Genomic DNA, 26,877 nt, shown 5'->3' with positions numbered 1-26,877 from the left:
TGCAATCTGAATCTTCTATTTATTTGCTTCAATTTTTTATAAATACAAACAAGACAAACAATTAGAATGGAATGCACCCCAGGGACCGGCCTCTTGTCTGTGTTTATTCGGGAAGGTAGGACCCCTCCTCAGCCAGAAACGAAAACTGGCTCTGGGTGCGAACGTACTCGTCCAACGTGCCCCAGAACTCCTTCAATATGCCGCCGTGCGTGTGCGGCTCGTTCTTGGGGATTTCCAGCGGATGCACCGCCATATTCAGCAGATCCTTGTGCACGCCCACGTCCTGGTAGTACAGGTGAAAGACGCACACCTTGCGGAAGATGACGGCGGGATCGCCCATCCAGGGCCAGCCCCGGAACTGGCGGTGGGGGCCCAGGGCGAAGACCGCAACCACACGCTGCCACTCATCGATGCCGAGTTTCGACACGTTATCGATGATCCGGTACTCCCGGGCTCTGCCAATCTGCTAGATAGAATCAGAGGATGAGCGAGAGGCAGATGGCGATGATGGCGAAATGCTCACCGGAAAATCGCGTTCAATGACGACCTCCTCCGGAGTTGGGGCGTCCAACAGACTCTCCATGTCCGGCTGCACGAAGTGCAGATGCTGCAGCACTTCCTTCGCGTTGTGCAACGTGATCAGGCTGGTCACCGCCTGGGGCACCACAATGATGGGTCGGCGCGAGGAGACCCAAGCCCTCAGCTTGGCCGGATTGCTGAGGTCATTCTTGCCCCGACTGGCCACCGGCAGCAGGAACTTCTCCTGGTCTCGCTTGTGATGTTTCTTCGGCGGTGCCTGCTCCTCGGCCGGCTTCTTCTCATCCTTGACAGAGTGAGGGGCTAGCCGCACCGATCCCTCCCCGGAAGAGCAACTCCCAGCCAATGGTACTCCAATGGACTCCACTTTCTCGGCTTCCTCCTTAGCGCTGCTCTTTTCGGCATCAACGGATGTGGATACGGATACGGATATGGATATGGATATGGATACGGATACGGATATGGTCTGCTTCAATGTTTTATTCGATTCCAAGTTCGATGTTTTCTTTTCTGTTTTCTTTTCCATTGTGAGGCCTTTGGTCTGACTGACTTTCAAAACTGATTGAAAACCCCCAGATGATTGGGGATTTATATACTTTTCAAGGACTTTTTCTTTTACTTTATGATTATCTATCCTTCTTTTCCTGTTCAAAATAAAGAAAATAGAAAATAGGAAACACTGATTGAAAAAAAAAAACACACACAAAAAAAAATATTGAAAATAATTTCTGCACTTCCGAACTTCCAACTTTTTTTCCATCCGAATACTGGATTTTAATTTTGAATTCAACTTACGTCCGATTCACTCCGATTTCTAGAACGAACTGAATGATCTGAAAATTCTGGGTTATTTAACGATTAAATACGAGGTGAGTATTTATCCAGGACTACTAGATCCAGATATTTTGTGAATCAGAGAAATCAGAAAACAAATGAATCAGAGCCTCCACAATATCCGCTCGTTTGGCCGGACACGGTCCTGGAGTGTTTGCGGAGGAGTTCGAGGTGCTGGGCACCAATCAGAGCGTCCTCCATAAATTCCCAGTTCATTTTTTGTCCTTGACTGAGTTCTAAATTCTCTGTGCTTTGGTCTCTGCTACTTTGCCGCATGATCCGCTATTCTTGTCATTTTTATGCCATTCCAGGTGGTTTTCGGGAGAGCCTAGCGTTGAAGAGTAGACTCGCCAAGAGTGCGAGTGAAAGGGAGAGTGTCTTATCTGTTGATCTCCACTTCGTTTACGAGCTTTGCTCTCAAGTGCAAGCACGCAAAAACAACAGCAAGCGAAAGAGAGCGGGAGCGCAATACATACACTCTCCCTATGGCTTCGTTGCAGTGCTCTACCTCTCTCTCTCTCTCTTATGTCTTATTTCTCGCTCTCGACAGCGCGCCTGAGACGACTGCCGCTCTCAGCAAATACGAAACGGGAGTCTCTGTATTTTCTTTGCTTCTTTGCATTTTCACACATAAAACTTCTTCAAAAACAAAAAATACATAAATACCCCAGACCCCACAGATAAAAACTGCTTCAAAATTGCCACTAAAAATAATTAATAAAAGGCTTTTTAAATAAATCATAATTAAATACATGAAAACCCTATCTTTCAGGGCAATAAAACAAAACAAAAAACAAAGAAAAAGCATGCAAATTTATGGATTTGGGATTTGGGGCCATGCCATTTCATTGTCTTTTTTTTTGGGGGGGGGGGGGGGGCTGCTATTTAGAATGTGATGCCATAAAAGAACATTTACGCTCTATCGCCTCGATCAATCCATCATTGGAACACGGCACAAAAGCAGAATACAACCAAATTATCAACAGAAAACAAAAATTACAAAATAAAAATAAAAAAAAAAAAAAGAAACGACGGGTTGTTTGGAAAATTGCAGGCGATATTTCTGCGGTCGTGGGCATAAATCTGCTGCTGTTTTTGATCTGCCACTCGCGGCGCGGATAATGAAATTAATCGTCTGTAATGGTTTATAGCTGGTGTCTGTTTCGGCCAGGCCAAAATGGCCACGACCAACCAAAAATGACCGACGTTTGATTTCGTTTCCCCATCATATACTCCGCTTTTTTTTTGGTGGAGGAATATCCCAAAAATATATTGAATTGTCATTGAAAGTCGCGTTGCCATAAATAAGAGCCGGCTAATGGGGCGGCGGTTGCATGCAATTTTTGTGATTTAGTGGGGCTTTGCAAGTGGAGTGGAGTGGAGTGGAGTGGAGTGGAAACACTGTGTCTGGGATCCTTCCCGTGGCCGAGTCATATATCAAAGGATTACTTTAAAATGGAGAATCGACTGTCACGCTTCTAGACTCTAATAACAGCAAAATAATCATCATAAATCCATAAAAGAAAATCTCATTAATCCCGTCTCCCACATGCTCCCTGGTTTTGGGAGGAACATTTTTGATGTTTCCTTTAGGGCTCACAGGACGAGACGAGCCAGAGGGGGGGAGAAAGAAGAGGAAAGAAGAAAGAAAAATCGACAGAGGGCATGACGCGTCAGTCGTCGCTCCATTCCATGCCACACACTTCAAATTCAAATTACTACACATTATATAATATCCTGCAAGCTCTCCGCACGTACTCCAGGATGGAGCACGCGGACGTGTAGGATGAGTGAGAGAGGAGAGGAGGGAGAGGAGAGGACATGCCATCATCCATGTTGGCACAATACCACATAACAATGGCGCCGGGGGGCATCGGGAGGTGGGGAGCAGGCTAGTTCCTGCTGCCCTGGACACACAGCTCAGCTCAGCTCAGCTCAGCTCCTTCCTGCTGAAAGTTGATTAAGAAGAGTTCATTTTAAGTTTAAATACGCATCAAATCGAATGAGAGGCGAGAGAGAGAGAGAGAGAGAAGGAAAGGACTCGGAAGAAAGGAACAGAAAAAAAAAAAAGGTGGCACAGTGGTTAAGAAATGTACGAGTACATTGGCCGCCTATAGATTTTGGCTAAAAAGAAACTCTCTCCAAGGAAAGCCTCTCGCTTTATTGTCTTTTCCTTTTTCCCGGCTTCCCATCAAAGTTTGGCGAATTTTCATTTTGTTTTGTTTTGGTTTGGTTTTTTTTGCAGTCGCACGTAGCATAACTTGTGCACACAACTGTACTTTTACACACAATTTCAAGTTATAATCAGTGCTCATTATTATACCAGACACGTTTTCAGATTTCGCGTGATTATGCGCCGCGGCTCGGCAACATCTTCGGAGAGGCCGCACCGGACGGGGGGGGGGGGAGCGGAGTCAAGGAATTAAACTTGAAAATGGCTTAAGAGATACATTCTGTGTATCTAGCAGGATAGCTGGCGAGAATGTAGCCTAGGTCCTGTCCTGGAATGTTGTCTAGAACCACAGCCGAGGCGGCCTCTTGCCATAATGCTTATTGTTGTCATTTGCCTTGTTGCCACGGACCGGTGGGGGGGGGGGGTGGCTCGGGGGCTCGCTGGCCATGGAGGTGCAGACGAAAAGTTGGCGAAAAATATGCAAATTATAATGAAAAACTTGACACTTTACAAGCAAAGCAACAACAACGGCGGAAACAACGGAAAGCCGAGTCTGGATTTGGGTCCTGGCTGTGGGAGTCGGCCCTCAGCCGATGCGAATCTGTGGCAGGACGATTAAGCGGCCCAAATGAAGCGCTCGCACTGCCTCCGCATTTTAATTAAGCAAGCAGCCAAATAGTCCACAGCCCCGCCCCTAGTATACCCTTTCCAAGGCGGACCCCTTCTCTATGCTGCTGGCATCGGGAAGGGCATCAAAAGGTAGGACTTTCTTGGTTTTTGGCACCACCCACTCGGCAATGAGTAATCAGCGTAGCGAGGATGGGGCATGCGGCAGAAATTCCCGTAACATTTGCATAAAGTTCATCTGCAGCTGCAGCTTTGTTTCATTTTCCACCACGAATGTCGAACAAATGTCTTGAGTAATTCTCACAATCTATAAGGATACGAGTTGAGGATACGGTGAAGGTAGGTCTGTTTTATTTGATTCGATTTACATCAGGCTTAAGAAAACATTTGATGAGGAAATGAACCGAATAAGCCGTTACATGGGGGTAAATATACACCCTAGAAGGCGGAGACTAGACTAAAACTATTCCATTTCTTTCCCCTACTTTCCTACAAGTACTTCCCGATAGACTTTATGAGAAGTACTGGAAGTCGTATAAAAAACCAATCTACCAGTTTAACATTTGGAAAGCCGATTAATTCCGATAATGATCTGGGCAGGCCATTATGTAGGACCTCTGTATTCATGAGGTGTGTAAAAAGACCTTAAATCGTTACCATTCAATCGAAGGAGGGAGGAGTGTAAGCATTCGAAAGAGTAGTTGCCCAAGTGATCGAAGAAACTGAGTCTGTTAGGCGCACCAAAGCCTCTGTTATGGTTAACATTCGAAATATCGAATAAGCTGCATCCACACATCGTCAAACATCGGGCGCTCTTCCGGGCACTCTCCGAATATACATACTGTACTATTTTTTATAAATGCTTATAAAACAGATCCAATCCATCAGATTCTGGAAGAATATTCACGTGTGTGTTAGAGAACATAGAAGAGCCAATTATTCCAAAGCAAAATTTGAGGTTGGGTTACAATAAAAATTATTAATAAAATAGGGAAAAGCTAAATAGCCCTGATATTGCTGTCAATTAAATGTCAATTCATCAACTAGTCATCGGTTTTTTTCCTTTTGCAATTAAAGTCTTTTGGCAATGCGTTTTGCGATAAAGGGAGCACCACTTCTTCCGTTTTTCAACAGTAAATCGGAGCCTGTCTTTAAGGTAATTTCCTCATTGGTTTATCTTTAGTACCCCATCCAATCGGAACACATCCCTGGCCTGCTAAGAACTAACCTCAATTCAAGCTCAATTCAAGCGTACAATACGAGTGCGAGTACGAGTAGGAGTAGGAGTACACTTTTACAACACTTTCAACTTTTAACCCTAAGTGGGACGGGCAAAGAAAAAAAAAAAAGCATACAAATTATAGCGGAAAATTACCTTAACGAAAGGGCTTCCGTAACTGTGGTAACCTCTTTGACACAACTGTACCCCGTCTGTCTCTCTGTCTCTGTGTCTGTGTCTGTGTCTGTCTCTGGCCGTGTTCGTGTGTGCCCCAAAACAAAAGCAATTAGATGTCGCCAACTGGCTGACTGGGATTGCGATTGTGTATGTGGGAGGTGGAAGGTGGCAGGTGGCTGGAGGCAGGTGGCAGGTGGGGGCGTGGCATGAGTGTGTGTGGGTGTGGCAGAGACCTACATAGCTGTAAAAAGTTTTGCCAACGCGATTTTCTTGGTGAAACTATAAATTTACAAGCCACAATCATGGCCGCAATGGAGACGACGTCGAGTTACCGTTATGTGCGCCATCTTTGTGTGTGTGTGTGTGTGTGTGTGTGTGCGTGTGTGTGGGAAAGTTTAGGTGTTGCGTGGGCCTGAGAGTGTATTAAAAACCATTCTGGTGCACAGTGTGCCCCCCCTCGCCCCCTACCCCCCTATCCCCCTATCCACTCACCTACACCGTTTCAACGTTTATTTAACCCATGTTTCTGTTGTTTCTGTTGTTGTTGGTGATTTTTATTGCCATTGTTGTTAGTTTTAAAAACTTTCCCCACTGTTTAGGGGTGTGGGATGGTGGGGTGGAGGGGGATGCTTCTGGGTCGTATGGTTGATTGTCGAGGGCTAGCATTTTGGGTTGTTGAAGCATTTATCTCTGCCGCTGTTCGGCTCCTTAAAGTTTTTGCTTTGGCAAATCCTGAATGGATTTTAAGTGGCAAAAGTTTAATGATCGAAATTATTCAACATGCTTTGGCTTTGGCTTTATGTGGGGTTTGTTTATGGCCCGGCTTAGAGCTTATGTTTATGACAGGCTTAGTGCCAAATAAACATATTCCTTTCATTCGTTGGGGTTTCCCTTGAAGGATTCAGTCACATTTTCTCAGTGTTCCTTGTCTGATCTTTAACTATTTTTAAACCCACTTTTTTTGCCTGGTCCCAGGGCCTGCAGGAATCAGGAGTACTTCGCCTACCATCGGTTCTCGTACTACGACTTGAAAATGATCATCTCTCTGCTCAAGCAGAAGGCGGACCCAGACTGCAAATAAGACCCACAGAATCACAGACCCCCAGACCGGCTCCGATTATGACACTAATCGTATTAGTGGGACACAAGGAGGGGCCAGAGGTATGTAGGTCCTTGGTTTCGGAATTGCGGGGGCAAACTAACGACCAGCCCCAAATGCCATTTCCGCACAATGTGCTGCACACTCTGGCCCGGCCCCTCGTTTCCGGCTTACGTGCGAGACGTTTTTCGTACAGGTGACATAATGATCCGGAGCCGCAATCGGCCATCGCTTCGCCTGGTGTAATTAGAGGGAGCGGAGGGGCAGCACAGCCTCCTCTGTGCGCCGTGTCCTCGTTCCGGGGCAACTTGGTACTTTAGCAAATCGGTTTAGCAAGTCATCGGGAAAACCAAGAGGCCGCCACACCCACCGTCCCCTGACAATTGCCTTATTAAATTTACTGACGGCATTAGCCTCTTACTTTCACTTGAAAGCGACGTTCATTAGACGCCGATACCAGGTGCAACACATTACCCCCCCACTCCGCACTCCGCACTCGAAGAAGGAGTGTCGCGGGATTCTTGAAGCCCACTCTGTGGAAATATTCATAATAAAGTCCCTCTAGACGGCCTTCGTCACGAAAAAATATCGGAAATACGGAAAAATATCACAAGAAAACACCAACAAATAAATTTACAAAAACCGATATATTTTCGGGCCTGCATATGGAATCCAGCTATTGAGGATCTGTCGGGATAAAATTCACAGTCCAAGGAAAATCAAGGGAGTTTGTGGGAGGGCGAATCTAGACGTAGGGATCCCCAAGCGATGGGATAGCTCCGAGTAGGTCGTATATTTCTGAGATTCGTGTTGAAACGTGGGTGGGAACGTAAGCTCCGGCCGCCCGAGCGTCGTGTGGATCGTAAGAGCGAGCGCGACAGCGAGAGACTGCCAACAGCTGCATCAAGGGCCGCGGCTCTACTGTTAAACCTGGTACTCAGTCAGTACTGCATAACCAATGGTTTTTTCCTCCTTGCCTTTTGGTAACCCGATTCGGTGTGGTAATACACATTCTCTGGCAAATTTTGCCACCACTTGTCTTGAGAGATGGACAAAACATGGGGGCAAACAGTAAACATAACCGCTAAGCTCTGTTATTCTGTAAAACACTTGCAAAAGTGTGATATCATAGGAGTCTGTACAACAAATTGGTTGGCTTTAGCTCTTATAGTCTCTGAGACGGACAGAAAGACAGACAGACATGGCTATATCGACTCGGCTATTGCTGCTGATCAGGAATATATATACTTTGTGGGTTCGGAAACCCTACCTTCGGGCTGTTACACACCAGAAAAGGAATGTACCCCTGTACTCTTTTCGAGTATCGGGTACAAAGATCGAAGTATTTGAAGCTTGGACCCAGGGACCATTTCCATTCACACATCCCGTCCCCCCACTCCCTCCCCCTGGCAATTTATCAACTTTAATCGCATGCAAATTTTATGCAGGCTCCGCCATGAGACCCAAGCGATATTTGCTTACATTCAAGGAGCCCTTATATGTACATACATACATGTGCACATACATATTTATGAGTGTATGTTTAGTTTTTGTTAACTTTTGGGGACTTTTGCTAATCACATGGCACTCTTTATGAGCCGCTCAGCCGCCGGCGTAACATTTGCATTTCAGCGACATAATTTGTGGTTCGTATTGTTAGCCAAAGCCACAAACATGGCCAAATCAAGGTATTAGCATAATTAATGAATTCTGGGCTCTGAGAACAGCCCGTTTTTGGTGTAGGAGTTATGGTTTGTTCCCTCGAAAAGGGAATCGAAGATTATCCTTTAATATTCGTAGAAAAGTGCTCACAAAGCCAATTTCCGATTTGTGTCAACCAAAAATATGATCCATCACGGGGCGGTACAAAGAACCCAATCAGCCAAGGGGCCAAAGAAAAGCGCCTGGAAAATGCGCTTATCATGTTGTAGGTTAATGGAGAACCCATAAAAAAAAAAAGAAAATACATTCAAAATTGATGGATCGAATGCAGTTTAAAGACGAATCAGGGAATGGACGGATGAATGAGTGCTGCTCCCCCTCTCTCCCTCTGCTCCTCCCCTCTCCTGCAGCGTCGTCGGACAAAGTTTTTGGAACACGTACTTTGATGGCAGCTGCCGTTGTCATTGGGGTTGGCTTTGCAAACAAAATTGCAAAAATAAATTTTAATTGTTTTCAACCATTAAAAATTAAATTTAAAAAATAGTACACACACACACACACACACACACACAGACACGCTGTACCTCTCTTTTATTCAATTTGTGCAAATATTTGCCAAACTACGTGAGTGTGTGTGCGCACACTGGCGAGAGGCACTGTCCTGCCGCCACTTCTGCCACTTCTGCCACTGCCACTGCTAAACAAATTAAATTAGACAACTTTTATTCATTCGTTTGACATTTTTATTTGTTTCCAAACTCATTTTGCCAGAGGAGGAACTCGAAGGAGGAGCCGTCCGAACAGGAGGACATTTCAACAATTAACAACAAATACAATTTGCAGACTTTTGTTCACAACAATTTTCGGCCAACAGCAGGCCCCCCGCCCCTGCTCCCCCCTCGATTGTGAGATTTTAATTAAATGCCATTTGCATAAGGGCCAAGATGTGGCTCCAGCGGGGAGGGGGAGCGGGGGGTTTTCAAACAAAAACAATATTAAAAACCATTTATGACACTTTCTGTGTTTATCAACACTACCAAAAGAAAGAGAGGAAGAGATAAGAATGCTTATCGACAAAGCTGATTGCAATCAAAGCGACAGACACTTGGAAATACTACTCGAATAGCGAAGAACCAATGGCTGACCACACCAGAGACATCATTCACACTCGATCGATGGGGAGAAGGCAGCAGGAAGCCAGGTGTTCAAGCAGCCAAAAGATATGCATCTGTTGCTGCCATCCATTTGCGTCCTACCTATCAAATACTAAGCTTTGGCCCCAGATAGACATTACTTTGAATGCCATTTCAAGTAATTGTATATCACTCGCAGAACATGCACTCCCCCAGAGTGGGAGTGGGACAAGTGCCAAGTAGACTTAATGATAAGACCCCTGCAATCTGTGCCCCTCGATCGATTGCCATCTATCTTCCACATCAGTCATTCTCCGGCAGTGGCAACAACAGCAACAGTGTATCTCAGCCGAAAAAGAGGCCACCTTATCGGAAATGCCACTGGAAACGTGGAGATTGTGGCTACCGTGGCTTCTGTTCTTCCGTCAACTGGCTGCCGAATGTGAATAGAGAGTTCCTTGAGTGGCTGCATTAACCCTGACTACCCGTTCGAATTTCAGCGCCCCAGTGCTTCCACTTTACGTGGGTGGGGGCCTACGAGAATCACTCGAATATCCACACAGAGACCTGCGAGGCGAGGGTCGGGGACTTCAACGATATACCCTGCGTAATGCCGCTGGTCGTGACAGGTGAGTACTGAGCCACTGGCCGTGGCGGGAAATCAATATCTCTGAGTCGCGGGAATCTCCCCAGCCAACGATACGGTGCCGGACGTGAAGGCCCTGTGGCACAATATGACCACCGAGGATCGCGAGAACTTCCTTTGCCAAATGTCGCCGGGCTTCTCGTGTGTCAAGTACTCCTACATATTCAAAGGCGGAAGTGAGTATGCGTATCCTCCAAGTGCAGTGATAGCCTCCATTACTCCATTCCTCCCCCTCCTTCGCTCCCTCTTTGCAGTCCAGAACATCACGTACATGTGCGCCAGGGTGAACAGCAGCAATGGCTGCTATCGACAGACCCATCCCACTGGCATGCAGGTCGAGGCCTGTGTGTGCACCTCCCGAGTCGGTCTGATACCCTGTAATGGCTGCTCTTCCACCACTCAAACGATGCATGTAATGGGCCTGGCCCTCTGTTTGCTCAACGTTTATCAATTGCTGAATAAATATCGAATAGTTTGACACGGGGAGAGACCTCCCCTCTTGTGTAATGTGACATTTCCGGGCTTTTTGATTTTGACAAGTTTCATGAAATTTATGGCCATTCATTATGGGCCATTTTTAATGGCCATTTTTTTGTGGCCAACCGCTGTGGCCCAATGAAGTGCCATCATTTATTTGCCCGCCCATTAATCACAAATGCCATGCTGATGATGACAATGACGTTGCTGACGTCGCTGATGCCCGCTGTCTATAAAAACTCTTTGTTTTTATTTTTTATTTTTAAATAAATAAACTAAAAATTACACATAAATCAAAGTGGAATAAATTGTATAAATTATTGAAAATTATTTCCAGTCCCGAGGCAGTCCAAGGCACTGGAAAATAGCATTCCAGGGGGTACGGGGGGGGGGGGGGGGGGGGAGGTTCCTTGGAATCCTTTTCATCAGTGGCTTAAATCGCATTTATTTGTGCATGAAATCTTTGTCTAAGGCATGATTTTCCATAAATCCGATTACCTTTTTTCCATAGCACATTTCTGCAATATCCGGTAATTATTTTAAATAAATAAAATATAATAAAATTCTGTGGTAAATCAAAATCCAAACAAAATACTGCCACGGACACGGACACGAACCGAAAGCATACCATAATCATAGACCAATAGCCAGTGGCCAATTGGGAGTGGGTGATGGGCGAGGGGGAGGGTAAACAAAAGCAGGCGATAAACGAAACACCAGAGAACACGCATACACACACACACACACAGTTGCTGATGGGACACACTGCGTATGAGCAATGCCAACCAGAGATGGGGGGTGGGGTGGCTGGCACAGATTGGCAATGCCCATTGGGGCGCAGCCGGGGCTCAAATAAACTAATTTTAATGCCTTGCATTGTGGCCAGAGCACGCAATGCAGCTCAATTGGGATGCAAATGACAGCAGCATCGGCATCGGCATCGGCATCGAATTGGTGGCATCCAAGGATTCGGAGCTGCACAGAATTTCACAGAATTCCAGGAGTGGGGCCAGGCATTGGTAAATTGCATCTGCCGGATGGAGCGAGAGAGAGGGGGAGAGGGAGAGAGAGGGAGAGAGGTTTCATCTCCTGATATGCACAAGATATTCGCATATTTATTTTTTCATTTTCGCATTTATTTATACTCGAATTCGTGCCTCGCAGTCTCTCCCTCTCTCTCTCGCTTTTATTTGCAATTCAAAATGAAAATGTACACAAAAATCAGACAAAAAAAATGCAATGACCATTTGTAAATTATGCCGTTATGCCGGTGGATATTAACACTTGAATCTCGACAAGAAAAATTTTGTACCGAGCACTAAAAAAGAAGTACAGTGGTAGAAATATAAATAATATTTATTTATTACAGGGTATCGTGCCAGGTCGACATTTGAATTCCATCCACTCTATTCACAGCAAGTTCTTGTTTTTAATACAAGGTATATTTTTTTTATATTTTAGAACCATGAATTTTTCTTTTAATTTCCAGAGAAATATTTGTGCAAAATTTGTGGAAATTCAAAATAAAATAAAAATAATAATAATAAATAATAATAATAAATAATAATAATAAATAATATTAATAAATAATAATAATAAATAATACAAATAAAAACTTTGATTACTGTATTTATTCCAATATTCCAGTGTATATTTATACCCGATACTCAAAATGAGTATTGGGGTATATTAGATTTGTGGTAAAAGTGGATGTGTGTAACGTCCAGAAGGAATCGTTTCCGACCCCATAAAGTATATATATTCTTGATCAGCATCAATAGCCGAGTCGATTGAGCCATGTCTGTCTGTCCGTCTGTCCGTCTGTCCGTCTGTCCGTCCGTCCGTCTGTCCGTCCCCTTCAGCGCTTAGTGCTCAAAGACTATAAGAGCTAGAGCAACGATGTTTTGGATCCAGACTTCTGTGATATGTCACTGCTACAAAAATATTTCAAAACTTCGCCCTGCCCACTTCCGCCCCCACAAAGGACGAAAATCTGTGGCATCCACATTTTTAAAGATACGATAAAACCAAAAACGAAGAAACGTAGAAAATGACTATATGTTCTAGAGTGTAAAATCTCAACCAGATCGTATAATTATTATAGCCAGAATCAAGAAAACAATTTCATTCTTTCTCGCTCTGTCCCTCTCTAACACACAGGTTTCATGGTCGGTTTTGCCAATTGCAAAATATGGGTTCTAGGATCTCAGAACCTATAAGAGCCAGAGCAACCAAATTTGGTATCCACACTCCTGTGATATCGGACCTTGACCGTTTCGTGTCCAAATTTCGCCACACCCCCTTCCGCCCCCGCAAAGGACGAAAATCTGGGGCATCCACAAATCTCAGAGACTATTAAGGCTAGAGTAACCAAATTTGGTATCCGCACTTCTGTTAGATCTCACTATAAAACGTATATCTCAGAATTTCGCCCCACCCCCTTCCGCCCCCACAAAGGACGAAAATCTGTTGCATCCACAATATTGCACATTCGAGAAAACTAAAAACGCAGAATCATAGATAATGACCATATCTATCAGATGGCTGAATCTGGATCAGATCGGATCATTTTTATAGCCAAAAGCAAGAAATCAATTTGCAGTGGCCACGCAGCGCCCGACGACAAGCTCAGACTGATTTTCTGTCTCTCTCTTTGTCGTGTCGTTTAATATTAGCGGCGTCTGCCGGAGGAGAGCCATACTGACTAAGTATCGGGTATAACTGTAGAGTTGCGGTCTCCGCAGCAACTCACAACGTTCCCCCTCGTTTTTATTTTAAAACCATGAATTTTTCTTTTAATTTCCAGAGAAATATTTGTGCAAAATTTGTGGAAATTCAAAATAAAATAAAAAAAATAATAATAAATAATAATAATAATAAATAATACAAATAAAAACTTTGATTACAGTATTTATTCCAATATTCCAATGTATATTTAATATTTAAAAACCGTGCATTTTTCTTTTAATTTCCAGAGAAATATATATGCAAAATTTGTGGAAATTCAAGATAAAAAATTTCGTACACGATACTATGATTACTGTATTTATTCCAAGCGAAATCGTTTCTGGGAACACATTCGGCCTTAACGAGGAAATTTGCACAATAAACGAAAATGCCAAAAATGCCAAAAATGCAATTGAGCTACGGCGAAATGGTGGCCAGGGGGATTGGTGGCCAGGGCACTTTAATTTGCCAATTGTATTTAAAGCAAACCAGCCAATATACAGTCCGTTTCAATGCTGTAGGTACAAGCAGACAGATCTTAAAAAGCTTCTGGCCAAAGAACGAAAACCAATAAAAAATAATAATAATATAAATACCCAGGATAGGTGGGGGGGGAGGAGTGCCTTGCAGTGCCTCCATAATAATAGTTTTCTATACCAGCCATACCCCGATGACTTGCACCGTACGTGTACGAGTATTTGGTCAATATATTCGTTTTATGCATAAATCTAACTATCCCATTGGCCTGCTAGTCGTGAGAAGGGGAGTGAGTATTAAAAATAAATAAATAATAAACATAATTTGATTTTGCCAATTCAAAAGGGGAAGGGGTGCTGGTGGCGGGGGCGGGGACTACTAATAGTATGCCATGCCTGTGCTGGGCCTGTGCTATGGCATTGCTGTTATTGCTGGCTGCTTGTTTGTTTTAGCATTTTGTCCAGACAGTTTTATGTACCGCCAGATATCGGAGGACGAGGCATAGGCCAACGATTTTCGATGGAACGTTAGATGGTGCGTCTGATTTATTTGTCTGCCTCGCCGCTGGTTGTGCAACAAGCAATAGAACTGATGATAAACGAAATGTGATTAGTATTAAAGCATTAAAGGGGGAGAGACAGTGAGAGAGAGAGAGAGAGAGAGTGAGAAGGGGTGTGGAAAGGGAGGCGGGTTCAACCTCCAATATAATAGTATTTATTGAAATTTATCCGGGTTCTAATCTAAGGACCACCGGCACAAGGCACCCCCCTCTTCCTCTTCCTCTCCCTCTCTCTCTCTCTCTGTGTGTGCATCAACAATGAGTACACTCATTCCTATTCACCACATACGCTCAATTATTCATTCGCTTCTTTTTTTTGTTTGTGCCGAAAATTCGAGGCGTATTTGTTTTTCTTTGCGAGTGAAGGAGGAAAAACCAGCTCAGTGGAGGAAGTGGAGAAGCAAGGACCGGAAGGAAGCCACAAAAACCGCAACGAATTTAGCACGAAGCTTGACCGAAAAGAGGAGCAGATGGGGCTGGGGGGCTGGGGGGGCTGGGGTTGAGTTCTGCCTAGATCGAGTGCATTTGAATGCAGCGCTCGACAGGCAAGTGAAGCGTGACAGGGGCAACCGAGAGAGCTGTGGAACAGTGGGCCAAAATCAGTAAAGAAGTCAATATTATCCATACGCCATGTGTGACGGGGAATACTTTTTGGGTATCCAAATCGAAGCGAATACCGCCGAGCGAGTACCGCTGCGGTTCTGCCATTAATTGGCAATTTATAGCAGAGACCCCCAACCGCCGCCCTCCCCCCCCCCCCCTCTCCTCATTTTCACGTGCTCGCTCAAGTGAAAATTATCATTTCCAGCGAAACTAAATTGCCTTGGTCCTTGGTCCTTGGTCCACGGATCCCTTCAAACCAGCAAAAACGAAACAAAGCAAAAGGCAACGCCATAAAAATGTACAGAGAAAGCAAGAGACACACACCACAAAAAAACACCAGTCAAACAGACGAGAAAGAGTGCCGAAGATAGAGAGGAAAAGAAACGAGAGGATGAGGGGGAACTGAGGACAAAAGTTTAGCCGGGGACAAACCGTCCCGGACGACCGCAAAAGGCAACAGAAGGCAGTCCCCCCACCCCCTCTCCGGCCGATAGCCGGGCAGAAAAAGATGTCGACTCATTAAGCGACTGCAGAGATGCTCTAGAAGAACTTTGATTGAGACCCGAAATAATATCGAATATATGTACAGAGGCATTCATTCAAACGATAAACAGAGAATGAATGAAAGACAGGGAGAGAGGAACTGTATACCGGTTTTAGGGATCAACTTCAATCAAATTGGACCCCTTTTGATGGACCTTCATTGTACAGGGTATCGCGGTGAAGCCCAACCAGCGATTTATCGCATTTCGCTGTGGTCGGCATTAGTTACGCTGAATTTTATCACAATTGCAATTCTTTCTAGTCGAGAACACCCACCACGCCCCCCTGTGCCCCGTCCCCCCGTGCCAAAAAGGATTTCATTTTCATTTATTCGTATCTTTTCGCCCCCGAAATACCGTTATGGATGGGGGGTAGGCTATAATTTCCGACGCTGGCCAGCTGCCCTGGCAACTGTCCGAAACTCCGAAAAATTTGCGCCTCTAATTTCCACGTTTTGGCCTTAAATAATCACAATTTGGTCTTTTGTGGCCTCCCTTGCACCGAAGCTGTAGATGATTAACGCGTCCTCCTCCGGGCCGCCCTTTAAAGAGCTCTCACCGAAAACTTGCATTCGTTTTCAAGCCCGATTGCTCATTAGCAAATTCATTTGGCTGCACTCCAACAACCGGGGATTGGTGGTGCCGGAGGGGGGGGGGGGGCCATTTCCCCTTAGCCCCTGACTTATCAGTAGGAAGAGCCATTCACATTGAAGGAGTCGAGTCGAGTCGTGTCGTGTCGAGTCGAAGAGGCAATGCTCTTTCTGGCGCAGTCGGAGAGGAGCGAGGGGCCAAGGATGATTTCCCAATTAGGAGAGAGTCTCCACCACTCGGCTTGTTGTTGATTGAGTTTTTCCCACTTGAAGTCCCAGTGGAAGGCTCCCATGGCAGAGTATTTTCCGAATTGGAAAATGCAAAAATGCTTCAAAAAATTATCATTTTTCAGGGCCTAATGACTTGTGCAAAATGTCGAAAGATATTTCGACTCCCAGAAAAGGGGTGGCGTTGGGGGGCTGTTCCCCCTCTTATCTGCTCCGAAAATTGAGCCATTTTTGGTTGCAAAATGTTTGCTTAATTGTCAAAAATTCAAGAGAGAGAGAGAGAAATGTACAGAAAGAGCTGCAGGCCAGAGAGCTATGAAAAGGCACGACAATGACAGGAGTGGGGGACTGGGCGGATAGTTGATGGGCTGAGGGATGAGCATTAACCCAGTTAACCCATTAAAGCCGCCTCATAAATTCAAAGCCACAACAGACCCCCAACAACCCTTTGTGGCCTTTTGCGGGCCCGACTTGGCACCGTTTTTCGACTCATTAAAGCCAACTTCACGCAATTAGCCTAATAAGCTGGCCTCGCAAAAGGGCTCTGCTGCCCCAACAAAGGCCAAAAGACCGAGATCCAGGCAAGGGGCAAGGGGAAAATAGGAGCCAAAAGATTGAGAGAGAGAGGCGAGTGAATTCCGTAAATGTGTATAAACGATATTGCGGTTCACATTTTGCACTTTCGCTCAATTAACTCAACTAATTGACATTTGAAAATACATGCGGTGAAAGGAAGTACATATGTACACATGTATGTACATGTGGGTCCGTAAAGGACAACAGCAGGAGATAATTATAAGTGCAGGAATTTTAATTCAACCTTCAACCTCAGCCTTTGCATGGCTCTGGAGCTCGAAAGTGATTTACAAAAGAAGCACTTTAGTCGGAAACATAAACATTCATGCCCCCCACCTCCTCACAGCACCTGACCAAAAACAACAGCAACAACAAAAATCACAATAATAAAGGGAGTCAGGGCGAGGCACACACTGTCAAAAAACAATATACGAGAATAAATAATTAAACCCATTTCCATATATGTACGTTTCTCCCGATATTATTCTCTAAATTGAAAGAAAACAATAGGCATATATTTTCATTAGCTTTGAACTGAAAACCTTTTAAGATAAGCCGAAGTTGACTTTTTCGGTATTTTTCGTTATTTTTATAGTCCTGTTTTCCTTTAGTATTTTCTCCTATAAGAAAGATGATTCTTGGTAAAAGTTTTTCCCCTTATTTGCCACCAAACTAAACATAAAGCTAACAAAATGCTATCGATCTATTTTTTTTTATATCTTTTTAGTTCATCGCCTATAATCGTACAGCAAAGAAAAACATAAACAACATTTTCTTACCTTCTTCCTGGTTCTTCCACTTTTGCTGCATTCTCTCTTTCTGTTCTTTCCTTGCCGTTTCCATTCTGTCGTTATATTCACACACACACACACACACACAAAAGCACTATAAAAAAAAACAAACAGAAACACAAATGAATTTTATAATTTATTCATATTTTTCTTTCCGCGATCGGCTCTTTTTGTGCGCGAATAATCCACTAATTTTTCCCGCAAGACGCACTTAGCACCAAAGACGCTCAGCTACAACGGTACAACGAATGAAACGAGAAGGCAACAAGTTTTGGTCGAATAACAACAACAAATCACCAAAGAAACGGGACACGTTGACTCATATGAGCTGAAACCCAACTAAGTATTCTTCGCGGTTAGTGGTTTAAGGCGCGGCTAAGAGGCAACGGTACGGCAACTGAAATTTCCGAGCAACTCCACTCAACGAAAAGCAAGCGAGCGAAAGAGAATTAGAAGATCACGCGATGCGTCGCTCCCAATGCGAAAACGGAACGCATCGCTGTATGCGTGTGCATGTGTGTGCAGTTGCGGTTTTCGGCTGTGCATGTGAGAGCTCTATGTAAAGCCTCTGTAAGCAATAGCAACGCAATAATGAGCATAAGTACAGACTTGATGAACAGAAGAGAGCACGAGTGCGTATGAAATTATAAAAAAGTAAAATAAGCGGCTAATTTCTCCACCATTTGTATTGCAAAAATGTTTTTCGAGGTTTTTAACGAGCCCGATTTGTAATGACCTCACCTAGCCCAGATTTGCCCCATATGTCATGTTTATTCTCGATTTATTATGAATCTCAACAATAAAATGGAGACCTTTTCGCATATTTTATTTGGTTCTTTTCATCCTTCAATCAGCATGCCCGACGGCAAGTAATCTGATTATGTTCGTTAAACATTTCCTTTGTTAATGTTCCGCGTTCCAAATTTGTTTTTAATTGAAGTACCCCCACCACCACCCCCCCAACATTTTCACACAAATTGCCAAGAGGCACACACCCCACATCTATTCTCTCTATTTTTTAGATTTAAATTTTTTGTCTTTCGAAAAAAAATCAACTTTTGTCTGCAACTGTCTGAAAAATAAGAGAACTTTCGTAATCTGTCGCGAGGGACTGTCACTATCATTAAGCGATGAAGTCTGTACGCTTGATGCACGCCCTGTGCAGGCGTGTCCAGCACACATCCCTGGCCAGACGCAGAGATGTGGAACAGCGACGGCAAAACGCCGAGAAATGCGAGTCGGTGATCAAAGGCGTTGTGGTGGGCGTGTACGCCAAGGAGGGCGACCGCCAGCCCAAGATGACACCATCCGGCTAGAAGTTTGACGATCGTGTCCAGGGTAAGATCACTGATCTGATACGCGAGACGGGCCTGAGTGGCCAGCTGGGAAAAGGCCGTCTTCATGAACGTGGATGCGGAGTTCCGTGGGCCTGGGCGGGCAGTAGCATGTGTTCAAAGATGTCGACGGAAACAAGCTTGTAAACAAGAGATGTTGCATTTAGCATTTTATTTAAACGCACACGGGAGTCATAAATGAATCATTATTGCGGGAAATCACATTTGCATACTTAAGAAAAATCCATAAGAGTGTCTGCATAGTCGTTATAAAAAAGCGAATGTTATCATTATGGTTACGGGACTAAAACTGGAGGAAGCGTGCTCATACATATATACACTTTGAACTTAAACATAATTGTGTGTGCTCCTAATAAAATCATTGAAGAGGTGGTCATTGTGTAAGTTCCGGTATATGGTGCTCGGTGTTTCTGTGTCATTACTTAAATTAGTGGAAGCAGCCTAGATTGGTTCTCTCCGGCCTATCTACATCTACACCTTGCCAAGCAGGTCGTGTCCGTACGGCTTCTTGCGGTAGCCCTTGAAGGCGAACAACTTGAATGCCACGACCATCATCACAATGCAAAAGGCGTAAAGAAGCATGCCCATCCTCATGTCAATGTCGCTGAATACATTCGATATTTGACGCTTTTGTCTCATTTTCTCCGCCGTCGCATGCAGCAGATCCTCCTGTTGCACGCCGTATCTGCTTACAAACTGTGGATTGTTAATGTTTTTGAGGAAGCTCAGAACTGCATCCTTGTTCCAGTTGATTTCTATGTTGTCCGACGTGGAGCCTGGCGTGCGGTAGCACTGACTGCAGCTTTTCTCGCTGGGAAACTGTATCTTTGGAAACTGAGGATCCTCTGTGTCATCGCCGGCCAGGCGCTGGTTCACCTCGTTGTGCGCTGCCCACAGCCATAAAACAGCTTCCTCCTTGTTCGGCACGCTCCATATCTTCCGTCTTGAGGCCATTGCCTGCACAACAGATATAAAACAAGTTATCCAATAGCTGTATATGTATGTATATGTACGTCACAAAAGCGCAGCTGTTGGCACAGTTGGGGAAGAGAGGCCCACTTATGAATGTATGCACGTACATTCCAAGTAAACAAACGTTGCATTGACTACTGTTTAGTTAACGTAAACGAGATGTTGACAAGAAAAGCTACATAGCTGCGGCGACAGAAGATTGTGATACACTTCCACCGATCCACCAAACAGAGAGACTGATATGGGGATATCGATATGGTTGTTAATGCTGATACATATATCCTTTATGTGGTCCCTTTTCGGGTATCAAAACAAACACATTTGTTTGATTCGGTTTTGCAATGATTTTTCTAACTGCGAAATGGGGAAGTTTTCTGCGGAGAGTAATAGCACTCTCTGTAGTAGATGATATTGTATAGAAACCGGTTTTCCCTGCATTGATTGTTGTGGTGACTAAGCGTAGATAAGATAGACGTCGGAATTATACAACAGAATCCAAAAAATATCCGTGATTATTTAATTAGTAAATGGATTGAAGAATACGCCACTTCCTAGCCGAGCTGATGCCGGAGTTGCTGATCCATAAACTTATTTATTTGAATGACGCTGCAATTAACAAACACCAATACCTATAACAGTAGCGTAGCCAGCAAAGGTTAAAAAAATACTTTCTAAAAAAAAAAAAAAAAATTCCGTATGGAAAAACCCTATTGTCAGCGCGTCAATCTTCTGCCGTGTAATCAACTACTCTACCCCCCTAGGCCTGCCTCTCTGCTTGTCCCTGATCTCATAGGAAGAGCTTTAACTCAATCAGCGATATAGTGGTCATTAGCACGTACACTTGTGCCACGGGTGACTCACCTGGAAATGATCAGCACATTCGGAGCAGCCAAAGAAGTTCTTGATGTAGCCGTGCATGGCCTGCAACACTTCGAGGGGATCTTGCGAGTCCTCGTTCTCGGCCGCCTGCACTGTCATGAAATGGAACAAGGTCCATAGAGAGCAACTGAAGCCCCGCAGATGTGGACTGGAGCCAGTGCACCCGACGAAATGCGTGGAGGAGTAGATAGGACCCAGTTGCCCCTCGAGTCGCTGCAGTTCTTGCTCGAACTGTTTGCCTGTCAGCTCTTGATTGAACTGCACCACATAGTCCTTGAGCTTAGACAGCAGCTGGTGTCCATTGAATCCCAAAGGATTGTAGCGTTGCAGCACGCCCAAGAAACGTTGGAGGGCAAGTAGACGTTCACCTCCTATCTCGTTAACCTTGGGCACCTCGTTGTGCAGTACTGTACGGATGGCCTGCTCGAGATCTGCCTGATAAACTAAATGCTTGTGGCGATGAACTTCCTCGAGGATTTCATTATGCTCAGCCTTTTCTCCAATAGCTGCAACCGGAGCATGCTGGATCTCAGCCTTCTCAGGCCTTGGTGTTATGTTTTTCTTGCGCAGTGCAGTCTGAAGGGTCTCGGAATATGCTGGACCAGTTTGTTCCGCCGGTGTGTAGGGTGTGATCTCACCCTTGCGATCCACAATTGACAATTGATGACTGGTGGGATCAATTTTAAATTTGGAAGCCGCCGCCAGATCGCTCACACGGCGCACCTGCAGAGAGGGCCACTGTAGAAGGAACAGGGCCGTTTCAATGCCCACCGTTGAGTTCTCTGGCTCGTAGACAAGTGCCACAAACTCGCGTTGGCTACTCAGTCCCTCGAAGATGGTGGAGGTTGAGTCGTTTTCCGTGACATAGTGGAAATTTGGCCAGTAAGTGTTGTTGTTGCTGCTTGTTAGATTATCGGCGACCAGTATGCTCGCCAACAAGCCACGAATCTCGGCTGGATCCTGCGACTTGAGATCCTGTCCGTAGTTCTTGGCACTCGGCTGGAAACCCGGACCCATGTAGCGAAGCGTGGGATAGCCCATGACCTCGTAGGTCCGACAGATACCATTGTTCTCCTCTGCCGCGCAGTCAATGGCACCGACTATGACCACATCCTGCCAGGAATGCAACTGCTCGGCCACCTGCTTGTAGATGGGAGCGAAGCGCCTACAGTGCCCGCAATAGGTGTTGTAGAATTCCACCAGAGAGCCGTGATTCTGCTCCAAGACGGTCTCGTTGAAGTTTCCCACACTCAGCTGGACAACCTTGTCATTTTCGTCGTATAGACCCAGTTGCTCGTCGGTGGGCGCCGACTGCTGCTTCAGAAGTGCCTCGTATCGCTGCAGCGGGACGCCAGCGGTCGCCGTCTCCAACAGCAGAATAACTGTTAAAATTGCCACCTGCGCACCAGACATTTTCCGGAGTGGGAGTGTGAGGGGGGATTCGTGTGCAGTGCTTCACAGTATACTATGGAACGCGACCGATACGATAAGTTTTACTTTACCGCAGCATTTGATTTGGTTCTCAACAACAATATAGCGTTATGATGAAAAACCGAACTTAGCCCACTTAAGCCCCCTAAGGTAAATGGCGGAGAGTATTAACGATTGTGAATTCTTTTTGTAGATTCATGCCATCTTTCCTCTGAACTTAAAAAAAAACACTTTTCCTTTCACCTGAACTGCGCTAAAATTAGTCAATTTTCATTATTTTCGGTGGAAAATTGAAACACCGCCTTGGTCTACAATGGGCTAATCGTTCTCCGTTAAGGATTGGAAACAATATTTTCCATTTTGATATTCCGTTGAATATTACTAGCTAGATAGAACCCTTAGTTCTGCCCACATATTTTTATACGATTGATGAATCATTTTTCTACTTAACTTGCTTATTTTTAATACTTGTTTTTATTGGATTTTGCGTAAAAAAAGATTATAGCGAAATAGGTCAAACAAAAATAGTTTTTAGCAAAAATGGGGAAACAAAAAAAAACGAAGAGGATAGTCGTTTATATTGCTATAGTTTTCTATTCCGTCGAATATTACTAGGTAATAAGAACGCCCTGCTATGTCCACTTAATTTTATCCGATCGATTAAAGAATTTATTTCCTTCTTGACTGGGACCCAAACACCCTGTTTACACTAGGGTTTCACAATTGCGTTATTGGCTTAGCTACTAAGAATAGAGAGAGAGACAGCAAAAAAAAACTCTAAAGATAAAAATATGGCTAAGGAAAAGAGTAAATACAAATTTTAACGAACTTTGCGTTACTCCAGTGGGCATACATCTCGCTGCGTTATTACGTCTTGCGTTACGAAAACAGCTGGTTTGTTTTTTAAGACATTATGGAAAGCAATTAACAAATTATGGAAAATATAGAAAAAAGGATGTGAGTTCTTCCTACCCATGAAAACACTCATACAGTGGAATTGTGTTAATTTCGTTTTAAATAGAAAACGCGCTGCAGTGTAACTGAGCTAAAACTAGCTCGAACTCCAAATAGGTTTTTGTTTATCATCTAGTTCACTGATGCTCCATTAATCAAAATTAATAACTGCCAGTGTGGAAAGTCATTTAGTTGTTAGTTTACATTTTAGTTTAAATTTGAAGTGCACCATTGTCAGCCGAAACTATATGTCTCTGTGAACTCCCATTTTATTTAGAGCAGTGAAACGAACTAGTATAGATGAACCTGCTTATTGGTTCATCACTTATTTGTCAAAACAAACCGTGGGGGCGAAAATAACGGGAATGAAATGATTTTGCGTTCATGGGACCATGTTCGACCGCGATGCTTCGCTGATTTGTCGTGCTTACTACTGTTGGTGGTGTTTATCCCCGTCACATATGTCTTCCATATGACTCTTGTGCTGCCGGAGTTGTTTGGAGTCGGCAGCTTCTGGTACACGGTGATTTGGGTGGCCGCTCAGTTTCTGATATTTAACATCACCGCGAATTTACTCGCCTGCATGCTGGTGGACACCACAATTAGAAGTAAGTACAATCTTGCTGCTCCAAATGCGATTACAAAGTTTGCCTTTTAGTGGAGCTTCTGAAGCCGCCTCTGGATCCCGATCTGCGAGCCCGTTGGCATATGTGCAACGAGTGCCAGGCGCTAGTGCCACCCCGGTCCTGGCACTGTGAGGTCTGTAACGTGTGTGTGTTAAAGCGGGACCATCATTGCCGCTTTACCTGCTGTTGCATTGGACATCACAATTACCGCTATTTCGTCTACTTTCTACTGTATCTGATGATTGGGTCTTTCGTTGCGGGCATCCTGGGCGGCATCTATCTGTGGAATGTCCATTTCGACTTCTATTATAGGCCATTCACCCTGATCACAGTGTTTGTGCCCGCTGTGAGCCTCACTCTGAGCCCCAGCTGGGAAAGCTTTTATTTACTTACATACCTACTCACTTGGCTGGCCTTCGGTATATCCACTAGTCTACTACTAGTCTACCACTGGCCTATATTAAAATTGGGTTCGGTGGCAAAGGAGCGCCGCAGTCGCAACTACGACCTCGGGATGCGGGCTAACATGGAAATGATTTTCGGCAGGCGCATGTACTTGACGTGGTTATCACCGTTTGTGCACAGCGAGCTGCCTCACGATGGCATCAACTGGGAGCCGGTTCTCACACATCTAACGAAAGAGGATTAACACTGTCAATCCTCATTAGTCAGCACTCGAATAGTTGGATCTCAATTATATCAATATTATAGTATTAATTTAGCACATACCAATGCATTTACTTAACAATCGTGTTTATAACAATCAATTACAAACGAATCTTTACAATAAAGTTTACTACTTCTCAAAGGAGCTTTCGTCGACCAGGAGCTTCAGCTTATGCGACTCCATATTCACATCGTCCACAGACGCTTGCACTGCGATCACGGCGGGAGTGCCGGGAATACGGTGGGCATCGTAGTTGTTACCGATATGCAGCAGCTAATAGTAGCTGCCCAGGCTCGGTATAATGCACTGCAGAATTGCATTAAAAGTGCCCAAATTGGAGCGCACACAGTTGCCATCTCTGCTAGGCATTGCCCTTCAGAAAGCTGATGATTTTTATAGCCAAATTGAAACTGTTTGTGTCCACTTTTATAGAAAGTGCATTCATTCATCTCGATACATTTATATATGCTTTAAAAATTGCGATGGAAATTCTCTTAAGAAAGCAGTAAGCTGAAAAGAACTTCCTGTGACAGTATATCTTCAGATGGATATGGCTAACATATATCGACTAGTCTATTGATATTACTTTAAAATATGGGTACATAGTACATTAATGGTCATTCTTTGTGGGACCGGCAACGCTTTCTTTTTTGTTCATTTTAAAAGCCACAGTCGAGAGAATACATTTACAAAACACTTAGAAGAATTTGACACCATGGCTGCCATCTATCTCAATTAGCTCACATCTGCCCTTCTCTTCCAGCAGTCGTAGTGCATTTAGGAGCACTGACTCATCCACGCCATGGAAATCCATCTGAGTGGTGCTCTCGCCAGAAGCTATTTCGTACAGGGTGCAAATGCTGTTGGTCTGGCCCGTCTCCTGTATCCAATCGTATACCATGTTCCCATACGCCTCCAGCGTGTACCAATACACTTGCCACTCCTGGCGACGTTTGTCCAAAGCAGTTGCATGCCCACTCCGCTGCAGTTGCTCCAGTATCACTAGTATGAGCTCCGGCGAAAGGCGTCGCTGAATAGACTCATTGTGGAATAGAGGCAAGCTCTGTTCGTTGATGCTGAGTGAAAACTTATTCGTATGCTTGAGGTATTTGAGAAAGAGATCCGTCCAGACCTTCAACTGCTGCTGTCTGGTTTCTTCGTGCGGCTGCAAACTGTCGGGAAAGTTGAATAATGCATGATTCAAGTATTTGTAAATTGCCTTACGTGAAGAACGGTGGAAATGTGTACTCCCAGGGCCATTGGAATTCAGTCATATTTGTTTATTTTAACTTAATTTAATGAACAATCTCAAACAGCTGTTGATATAGCGTCTCGTATAATGAAAACTTAGCCCACTTAAGCCCCCTCTTTTTAAATAGTTGAACTACTTGAGGTAAATGGCCGAGAATATTCACGATTGTGAATTCTTCTTGTAGATTCATCCCGTCTTTCGTCTGAACTTAAAAAATAACCACGATATCTTTCACCTGAACTGCGCTAACATTTTTAAATTTTCCTTATTTTCGGTGGAAAATTGAAACACCCCCTTGGTTTATAATAGGTTAATCGTTCTGCGTCCAGGATTGGAAAGCATATTGCTAGATTTTGATGTTCCGTCGAATATTATTAGCTATATAGAACATTTAGCCATGCCCACATAGTTTTATACGATTGATGAATCATTTTTCTACCTAACTCATTTAATCTTAATACTTGATTTTATTAGATTTTGCGTAAAAAAAGGTTATATCGAAATAGGTCAAACAAAAATAGATTTTAGCAAAAATTTTCCCAGGGTATGCAACAAATTCCAGAGGAAATCCCAAAAAAGTCCCACAAAACTCAAGCGTGAATGAGCGAAAATGATTTAAATGCAATCCATTGGAATAAATGACGTACGGAAGTACGAATTGAGAGCGGAAATTCAAAAAACCTGCGTATGGAAATTTCTAAATTCTAGACCGCAAGCGGGAGCCCTGTAAGTAATTACCACCAGTTGGCAGTCCGCATAGATGGGCAGCACTGAACAAATATTTAAAACATGATTCAAATAATTTAACGGCCCACTTAACCGAAACTGTATTTAATAATTTATTCTGGCAGTTGGTGGAATAGAATCCATTACGTTTCATGTTTACTCAGTCCCGGCCCAACCAAATTAGAACTCGGATTTTCCATTTACATTCAAATGAAATACTTTTTAATTGGTCTTAAATAGAAAAAATTGTGTACATAAACATTTCCTCGGGCTTTTTCATACAGTTTGATGGGGTGTGGTGTCTTGCTTTGGTTTATTTCAAACGTTTGTAGTCCGGT

At 44.1% G+C, this 26,877-nt stretch overlaps 5 protein-coding genes across 7 annotated transcripts; 2 read left to right on the top strand and 3 right to left on the bottom strand.

Moving 5' to 3' along the window:
• LOC108158247 (parafibromin) lies at positions 1–1,435 on the bottom strand. 3 transcript variants are annotated; one of them, XM_017290482.2, is made up of 3 exons: positions 1,333–1,435; positions 524–1,181; positions 1–466 (listed from the first exon to the last, which is right to left on the bottom strand). In XM_017290482.2, the coding sequence occupies exons 2-3, from the start codon at positions 1,061–1,063 to the stop codon at positions 104–106; spliced, it is 903 nt and encodes a 300-aa protein (XP_017145971.1). In that variant the 5' UTR covers positions 1,064–1,181; positions 1,333–1,435; the 3' UTR covers positions 1–103. The 3 variants fall into 3 exon arrangements, with proteins under 3 accessions (XP_017145971.1, XP_033246513.1, XP_017145972.1); XM_033390622.1 differs by lacking the exon at positions 1,333–1,435 and adding an exon at positions 1,242–1,259; XM_017290483.2 differs by lacking the exon at positions 1,333–1,435 and adding an exon at positions 1,242–1,259 and having other exon boundaries at positions 1–463.
• Positions 1,436–9,756: 8,321 nt separating this feature from the next.
• LOC108158237 lies at positions 9,757–10,606 on the top strand. The gene is made up of 4 exons (XM_017290469.2): positions 9,757–9,903; positions 9,962–10,090; positions 10,155–10,283; positions 10,362–10,606. The coding sequence occupies exons 1-4, from the start codon at positions 9,837–9,839 to the stop codon at positions 10,583–10,585; spliced, it is 549 nt and encodes a 182-aa protein (XP_017145958.1). The 5' UTR covers positions 9,757–9,836; the 3' UTR covers positions 10,586–10,606.
• Positions 10,607–19,168: 8,562 nt separating this feature from the next.
• Positions 19,169–22,435, bottom strand: LOC108158145 (sulfhydryl oxidase 1). The gene is made up of 2 exons (XM_017290365.2): positions 20,866–22,435; positions 19,169–19,989 (listed from the first exon to the last, which is right to left on the bottom strand). The coding sequence occupies exons 1-2, from the start codon at positions 22,294–22,296 to the stop codon at positions 19,504–19,506; spliced, it is 1,917 nt and encodes a 638-aa protein (XP_017145854.1). The 5' UTR covers positions 22,297–22,435; the 3' UTR covers positions 19,169–19,503.
• A 982-nt stretch (positions 22,436–23,417) lies between these two features.
• LOC108158153 (probable palmitoyltransferase ZDHHC24) lies at positions 23,418–24,702 on the top strand. Its single transcript, XM_017290375.2, has 2 exons — positions 23,418–23,876; positions 23,927–24,702. The coding sequence occupies exons 1-2, from the start codon at positions 23,639–23,641 to the stop codon at positions 24,541–24,543; spliced, it is 855 nt and encodes a 284-aa protein (XP_017145864.1). The 5' UTR covers positions 23,418–23,638; the 3' UTR covers positions 24,544–24,702.
• A 272-nt stretch (positions 24,703–24,974) lies between these two features.
• Positions 24,975–25,910, bottom strand: LOC108158155 (vacuolar protein-sorting-associated protein 25). Its single transcript, XM_017290377.2, has 2 exons — positions 25,786–25,910; positions 24,975–25,733 (listed from the first exon to the last, which is right to left on the bottom strand). Exons 1-2 carry the CDS (start codon positions 25,833–25,835, stop codon positions 25,259–25,261), a joined length of 525 nt encoding a protein of 174 aa, XP_017145866.1. The 5' UTR covers positions 25,836–25,910; the 3' UTR covers positions 24,975–25,258.
• Between the last annotated feature and the right edge of the window lie 967 nt (positions 25,911–26,877).

Source organism: Drosophila miranda, chromosome 3, assembly GCF_003369915.1.
Source record: "Drosophila miranda strain MSH22 chromosome 3, D.miranda_PacBio2.1, whole genome shotgun sequence".
Lineage (NCBI taxonomy): Eukaryota > Metazoa > Arthropoda > Insecta > Diptera > Drosophilidae > Drosophila > Drosophila miranda.
The sequence above is the reverse complement of the archived record's forward strand: the minus strand, read 5'-3'. Positions and strand labels throughout refer to the sequence as shown.

Bases quoted from the DNA above. Each gene is read 5' to 3' on its own strand.
- LOC108158247 (XM_017290482.2), bottom strand. From the start codon at position 1,063: ATGGAAAAGAAAACAGAAAAGAAAACATCGAACTTGGAATCGAATAAA. The intron at 467-523 runs GTGAGCATTTCG...GATTCTATCTAG, and splicing joins TCATTGAACGCGATTTTCCG to CAGATTGGCAGAGCCCGGGA.
- LOC108158237 (XM_017290469.2), top strand. From the start codon at position 9,837: ATGCCACTGGAAACGTGGAGATTGTGGCTACCGTGGCTTCTGTTCTTC. The intron at 9,904-9,961 runs GTGAATAGAGAG...TTCGAATTTCAG, and splicing joins CCGTCAACTGGCTGCCGAAT to CGCCCCAGTGCTTCCACTTT. The intron at 10,284-10,361 runs GTGAGTATGCGT...CCCTCTTTGCAG, and splicing joins CTACATATTCAAAGGCGGAA to TCCAGAACATCACGTACATG.
- LOC108158145 (XM_017290365.2), bottom strand. From the start codon at position 22,296: ATGTCTGGTGCGCAGGTGGCAATTTTAACAGTTATTCTGCTGTTGGAG. The intron at 19,990-20,865 runs GTGAGTCACCCG...TCTGTTGTGCAG, and splicing joins AATGTGCTGATCATTTCCAG to GCAATGGCCTCAAGACGGAA.
- LOC108158153 (XM_017290375.2), top strand. From the start codon at position 23,639: ATGATTTTGCGTTCATGGGACCATGTTCGACCGCGATGCTTCGCTGAT. The intron at 23,877-23,926 runs GTAAGTACAATC...TTTGCCTTTTAG, and splicing joins GGTGGACACCACAATTAGAA to TGGAGCTTCTGAAGCCGCCT.
- LOC108158155 (XM_017290377.2), bottom strand. From the start codon at position 25,835: ATGACTGAATTCCAATGGCCCTGGGAGTACACATTTCCACCGTTCTTC. The intron at 25,734-25,785 runs GTAAGGCAATTT...CTTTCCCGACAG, and splicing joins ACATTTCCACCGTTCTTCAC to TTTGCAGCCGCACGAAGAAA.